This window comes from Limulus polyphemus, unplaced genomic scaffold (assembly GCF_000517525.1).
Source record: "Limulus polyphemus unplaced genomic scaffold, Limulus_polyphemus-2.1.2 Scaffold667, whole genome shotgun sequence".
In the NCBI taxonomy this organism is placed as follows: domain Eukaryota; kingdom Metazoa; phylum Arthropoda; class Merostomata; order Xiphosura; family Limulidae; genus Limulus; species Limulus polyphemus.
In genome coordinates, this window is record NW_013666277.1 from 118,798 (window position 1) to 125,779 (window position 6,982).

The 6,982-nt window shown below is 31.0% G+C and overlaps 1 protein-coding gene across 3 annotated transcripts in view; it reads right to left on the bottom strand.

The window, feature by feature from the left end:
• Positions 1-6,292, bottom strand: part of LOC106459836 (85/88 kDa calcium-independent phospholipase A2-like) — a 37,576-nt gene extending 31,284 nt beyond the window's left edge. The window contains exons 1-3 of one of the 3 annotated variants that reach the window (XM_022386390.1): positions 6,236-6,292; positions 5,309-5,762; positions 4-59 (exon numbers count right to left, since the gene is read on the bottom strand). In XM_022386390.1, the coding sequence (XP_022242098.1) occupies positions 4-59 (56 nt within the window). In that variant the 5' untranslated portion in view covers positions 5,309-5,762; positions 6,236-6,292. Of the gene's footprint in view, positions 1-3; positions 60-5,308 lie in introns of all 3 variants that reach the window. The other 2 variants (XM_022386391.1, XM_022386389.1) reach the window with 2 other exon arrangements.
• Between the last annotated feature and the right edge of the window lie 690 nt (positions 6,293-6,982).

Genomic DNA, 6,982 nt, shown 5'->3' on the forward strand with positions numbered 1-6,982 from the left:
CCTCCTAAGCTGTAGACAACACTCTCAAACACCTTTTTGATATAAGACCACTGTGACATCTGCCGTAAAAGAAACAAAAATATATATATATAGTTTTTTACTTAAACTATTGGTATATACAATTTCATAAATGTGTGTGTATATAAACACACACACACACACACACACCTGTAAAATGTCGACAAAACAACAATACATTTTCACACCTAATTTTTTAAAGCTGTAAAAAATCTTTATAATGTTCAATTTCACTTTCCAATACCAGTGAGTGAAACCAGTAATTAACAGAATTCTATCAAGAAGTAATCCAAGATCAAGTCCAGTCACATTTGGACATGCTGAATTTAGTCTGAAAACGTTCACTGGAGAAGGAGTTTTTTTTCCAGAGGTATGCATGTTTCAATAACTTGTATGTAAAAAAACAGGACCACAGTGAAAGCAGACCACAGACCCAATTAGGCCACTCTTGACATTTTAATAAATATAGAAACCTAACCTATTTCAATATATTTTACATAAAAAAACAGCTATTACAAGCTTACAAAAACCACAAACCTTCAATACATACCAAACTATTAGGCAAACTATTTCACAATATTTAGGATTTTAAAAATCAAACAGGTGAACCTCACACATTCATTTTTGTTAGATCAATAGATGGTGAGCAGGTGCATGAGAACTGACGAGTTGTTAATGTTATTCCTGTCTTTAAGTGTGTGTGGGGTGGGGGGTTGATAAGAATTGCTGTGGAAATTGTAGGCTCATTAGTCTACCTTCTGTGATGAAAAATTTTCCAGAGGGTTTGATCAAAAAAAGCTTTAACAATCATTGAAATATAATAATAAAAATCCAACATGAATCCACTAAAAGAAAATCTTGTTTTATTAATCTGGTAGTTTAGTTTCTGAGGATATTACCTGTCATATGGATGATATCAAGGGTATAGATTTGATGTACTTATGTTTTCATGATAAGACGTCATGCCACACTGAAGAATATCACATCTCACATTGTATGGTTACTGGGTGAAAGAAAGCAAAAATTATTAATAAAGTCAAGTGAAACTTGACCTTTGTTATAATTAGTACTAGTTTGCTTCAGAGGTCAGTGCTTGGCCCTTTATTTTTTTTCTTCTTGATATTGATAGTACAAAACTAGTAAACTGTCTCGATGAAATTAAAATGTTGTGTATTTCTAATTGTATTTAGGATGCTGGAGTAATAAAGAATGACTTAGATTACTTGGTAAGTTGAACAAAAGGTTTTTAATTATATGACATGCACGGTAATGCACCTGTGTTATAATCTGGTGATAAGCCACTCGCTAACAATTGAGGTCCCGAGCTGTTTAAACCTTTAAAATGAACACAGACAATACATTTTGATTAATAAATCATTGGTGTAAATGACATTTAAAATTCATAACAAACAAGTTTACAGAACTATTAAATTAAGTATGGTGCAACCTGGCTTTGTGTGATGTTGTTATGTTTTGTACTAAAAGCCATATTCTTCTTTGTTTAGCAGATTTTGCTGAGGTTTCTATGTAACATAACTTTTAGTAGCATTCGAAAGTTTTTGCAAGGATTGAATTTTTTTTTTTCTATGTTCAGATTTCTTTTTCTAATAATTAGATTTTGTTGAGCTATAACCTAAGTTTTATTAGCTTTATTTCTGTTAATCTTACAGGGGTAGGTGGGTGGCAAGTAATGGACTGGTGACAGAGAGATAGCTCAGAAAAGTTTTGCTTCCCTTTTCTCTCACTCATTAGTACAACACACACACACCATAAAGACACTTGCCCTTACCCGTTTTATCATAGTAACTGTGATTGTATTTCTAAATTTTAAGCAAAGATTACTCTTCTACATCTTCTAGGAATCAATTGTTTCTTCTTAACAAACTCACAAATCAGATAAACATATATATACACACACACACACTTCATAACTTGGAATCCTTTGAACCTTCATTTAGTGGGCTCTAACTGAAAACACTGAGGAAAAGTTGAAAATACAACAACTACTTCTGAACAAATAACAACAAAATTGACAGGTGCATACATATGCCAAAACTGAGACACAATTTGTTATTGATTACTTATGAAACTACATGAAAGTTCTCAATACAAAACTAAATAAGTTGGGGCAGGCTTTTTAAAATGTTTTTCATTTCCTCAATTGTCTTTAAACTGTATTCACTAACCAAACAGAAATTATATTGCATACTGAATTTTACTAAAGATGATAATACTTATAATATTAAAGGTGTAGTAATTAATGTTTTTAACTAATTTTTCTTTCTCTTTACTAAACTCAGCATGGATTTGATTATAGGTATGAAAATAATTTAGTTATGAATTAGGGCTTAATAAATGCACAGTTTAGTTTAAAACATTGTGGTTGTAAAAATAGAACAGAACAAGTGGATATCAGAGTAGTACACTACAATTTCCAAAATGGACACCATGGTACAGTGAGTGGGTGAGGCCCACTGGGCATTCAGTCTTCCATTATGTGATCTAGTTTTATTTTTTCATGCAAAAAATAATTCAATTATCCTTAAAGTTTTAACAAATAAAAATACAAAATGGAAATACATGGCTTTAAATAATGAATCAAAATCACTTGCTGAAATATTTTCCTTTCTGGAATTAAAAATAAGCTGTAGGTAAAATGTAACAAACCAATAAAGACTACTTTTCACTCAACACAGCAGCTAGTGTAACCTTATAACTGATTAATTGCCAGGCTAATTAATCCATTACATTCAACTAAGCAATTATTCTCATATGAGACTTGAAGAGTTGGAATAATGGAAAATAATAATAATAATAATTAGAAATACTAATTTCAATTAGAATGAGTTAGTTGAATATTTTTGTAAGTTGAAACACTAACTGTTTTAGCTGAACAACCCTGAATTAATTGAAAATAATTATGAGAAATCATAATGGCAATATTTTGATTACTTGGAGAATTGGATAATCTAAAGTAGTAATAATCAGAAAGACTAATTACAAATGGTTATTATATGTAGCAGTAATCAATGTAATTCCCCAACTATAATGACGACAATGTAATTCTGTTTTCATTGTGCTTTGCTCACTTAATAACAAACTTATTAACTCCATGCTTATATAAATAACCCTCTATGACCTTGCTCTTTAATATAATGGCAATTGGTAATATTATAAACTAATATCCAATAAAAAAACTTCTGATGAAAAGTGTGGTGACTATATGTAATTAAAAGTTGAAAATAATAAACTAATGAAGACAATCATGTATAACAAACTGACTAGAACTTCTTATACGAACTTAATATGTGAATCAATACATACAAACCTATAATACGTAGGACTAGAATGCACAGAATTAGCAACTAGGTACTCATTATAAATATGATATTTTGCAACATCTTTGTCAAAAAATCCTGAACATTTCAGTCGATTAGATCTGCTATGTAACTGATATGGATGAACATGAAAATGCTCTTTTAGTTAAAGGTAAAGCCTAAAAATTATGATGCCCGACGTTTTGTACAATTACACATTTTTAACTTACTTAGTGTTAGGGTGGCCCTAAAATTAATTACGTAAAAAAATAAATGTTGCATCTAAGTTACTAAAAATTACAATGCAAATTTAACTTAATCTGAAAACATTTGAATTTTGATATTCTTACTTAAACAATAAAAGGAGAAGCACCAGAGGGTAATCTAATTGACGTGTTTAAGAATAATCATTGATAGTGTTGATGCATCATCTTTTTTCCTGCTTAATAGTAAGAATGGTAGGACTAGCGGACACAAAATGTGAAAAATATAAATATTTACAGGGTAGGAGTCATCTTCAATTAAGATAGTTTTATTTTTCCAATGAGGTGTTGGTTTTTAGAATGAGTTATTTTCAATTCAAATTTGCTGTATTCAGTAAATTTACAGGAGTTTAAGGGAAAGTTTGATAAAAATTTGAATGACAATGGCTAGCTTTGATTTTTTTTTTTAAGTTTAGTTTGGTGACTGGAATGGCCTAAATGGGCCAACAGGGTTCCTTGTTGTCCTTAAATTTTGTTAAATAGAATGATTGATCTTTAATACCATTTTTTATAATAAATTGAGCTAAATATGGATGAAAATAAATTAATTTAGAGACTAAAGTAGTCTTTCAACTTCAGGCTAAATTATACACATTAAACTTATTTATATTATAATAGTTTAGATTTTCTGTGAAATCTGTTTGTGAGGTTACTCAAAATCATGAAGTACGCTTGTAATTTTTTTATATTACTTTTAATAATTGAACCAAACTATAAAGTTGAAACTGGATACAAAACTACAATGTTTGATAATACAGCATCACTATCAAATTTCACTTTAATTCCAGTACCTACTTCTCGGATACAGTCTTAATTAAGGACTTCACAGCCATAAGCCCTTTAGGTTTAACTTAAGATAAAATTCTTTATAAGTAACTATCTTTTAACCTAACTTTACAAGTTGAATTCTAATGTAATTTAAATATACACACAAATTCAAAACCTCAAGCCCACCTGTTACACGTTCTTTTTTTTAAGTTCAAATAGAATTATAGTTTATAGATATATCCAATGTCTGATTCCAAAAATTTAGTACTTGTTGATAAAGCCAGAATTATATAATATCAATTATTATGTAATACTTAATAAACATTAATAGTAATAGTGTAGTAAATCATAAGTTCTTGAAAGCTGAAGTTAAAAAACTCATGTAACGTTTGGACAGCTTATTGATATTATGACTAACTTAACAAAATGAAGGTAAAATCGTATAATAGCATCCAAAATTAATCTTACAGGGTAATACCTAATTTTAACAGGGTTATTACGTCCCGATTTTTCAGGTTTTACTGTTTTTTTTAACATTTTGTGTTACAATATTAATTATTAACAATATTATGTATTGTGCTTGTTTCTTCATTATTTTGTTGTTTAGCTGAAACTTAAGTAAGTCCGTTACATTATTTCTTCGTTTTGATTTTTGTTGTTGTTAAGTACGCTAAAAAACAATAAAATATTCGGTTTATTTCTATGTTTCGATTGTTTAATTAAGCTAAAAGGTACACGTATATACATTAAAATTTAAAAGCACTTTAGTTTAGGACGCTATTACTAGTATTATACTACTTTACCAAAATTACTCGTTAGTTGTACTTTCACTTGTAAGTTGTGGTACTACTACTAGTATTAGTTCTAATAATGCAATATATAGTAGTCATCTACCCATTAACTTTAACTTGTGTGTAATGAATTAACATTAGTTAATCTTACTTTTGTAGCGGTTTCATCACATGATGAATCATGAAGCCCAACAGGTAAGGAAGTCGATGAAATTATGAAGCAGAAGGTTTGATAAGTTAAATGGGACGAAATATGTTAACCGTAAAGTTAGCGCCAAAATTTAGAACTTCGAACTTTTAAGTCGTTAATCTCACGCAATCTTAGCGATATGTGCTTGTAACAATACTTGAAACTTTAGTTTTAGTAACTTTACATTTGTATCGTATTAAGCAATATTGTTAGCAGTACTGTTAGTCATACACAGCACCTACCAGCTGTGCAAGCAAACTTCAATATAAGCTCACTGAAAAGTATATGTAAATTGTAATACATAATAATTTAACATTACTATACAGGTTAGCCATACATGTTACCTCTTCTCCTAAATTAGGCTTGGGCAAACAAAAGTTGTTTTTCTTCTAAGCTCAGAAAATAATGACGACCCCTGGAAAAAAAGTGTTGTAATAATTAGCGGCTTAATTAAATCAGGTAAACACTATCAGTATCAAGTAAATCGGTTTGTCCTGTTATCATTTTGCGATATAATGACATCAGAGATGCTTGTCATTCTTTGTTTTTATACGTATACGGTATTTTTGTGATAATATTGCCGTTGAGAACAGACCTTGCGTTAATTACGAAAGAGAAGAGAACAAAGCGCAATCAACGATTCTGTTGTGACTCAGTGTCTCTATATAAACATTGCAACAGCTGCAGCTGAGTACCATCTAGATATTGCGACTGAGCTATTCATGTACATTGATATCTGACAGATAAGTAAGCATCCACAAAACGCGCATCCTGGAAATTTACTGCAGAGAATAATTTCAAACTTTAACAAAAGGGAAAGAAAAGACACACAAGTGAAACAAATAAAGCAAAATTTTTATTCACAGTTGTTGTATATCGTATATTTACCAGACTGGTTGGCTTCTTCTTTCCCGTGGTGCCTAGACTGACTATTGTCTCGGTGCGTAACAAGTTTATTTCTAACGAACTAAAAAAATGAAATTTTATAACTAGCCTTTAATGTACGAAATAACGTCGTTGTACACCAGGGTACAAAAAATAGGTACATTAAATACAAGTTTTACAAAATATTATAGGCCTGGCATGGCTTGGTGGTTAGGGCGCTTGACTCGCAAACTGAGGGTCGCTGGATCGAATTCCCATCCCACCTAACATGCTCGCTCTTTCAGCCGTGAGGGTATTATAATGTGACGATCAATCCCACTATTCGTTGGTAAAAAAGTAGCCCAAGACTAGCTGCCTTTCACTGCTAAATTAGGGACGGCTAGTGCAGATAGACAAACAAAATAATAAACACCAATAAAAAGATATTGTTACGACATCGGGGGTCACGGGACGCTAGTATCACGCCACAAGCTTCTCGAACGTTCACGTCCCTTCCTGAAATATCGGGAGTTTACTATATCTCGGTATTTTTTTACATATAAGACGGTCACAACGTGGCGGGAAGGAAATGAGTAATTGAACTGCAGACAGAGAGAATATTGTTGAGCACGTGAGAAGTTCGTTGTGAATTATAGCGTTTGTTATAGAGCGACTTTTGGAATTAAGTGTATCGCAAAATTGTATTCAGAAAGAATAAACCAGTTTTATTTAAGAAAGGACTTGTATCGGTAAAGTTTCTTCGGTAAGAAT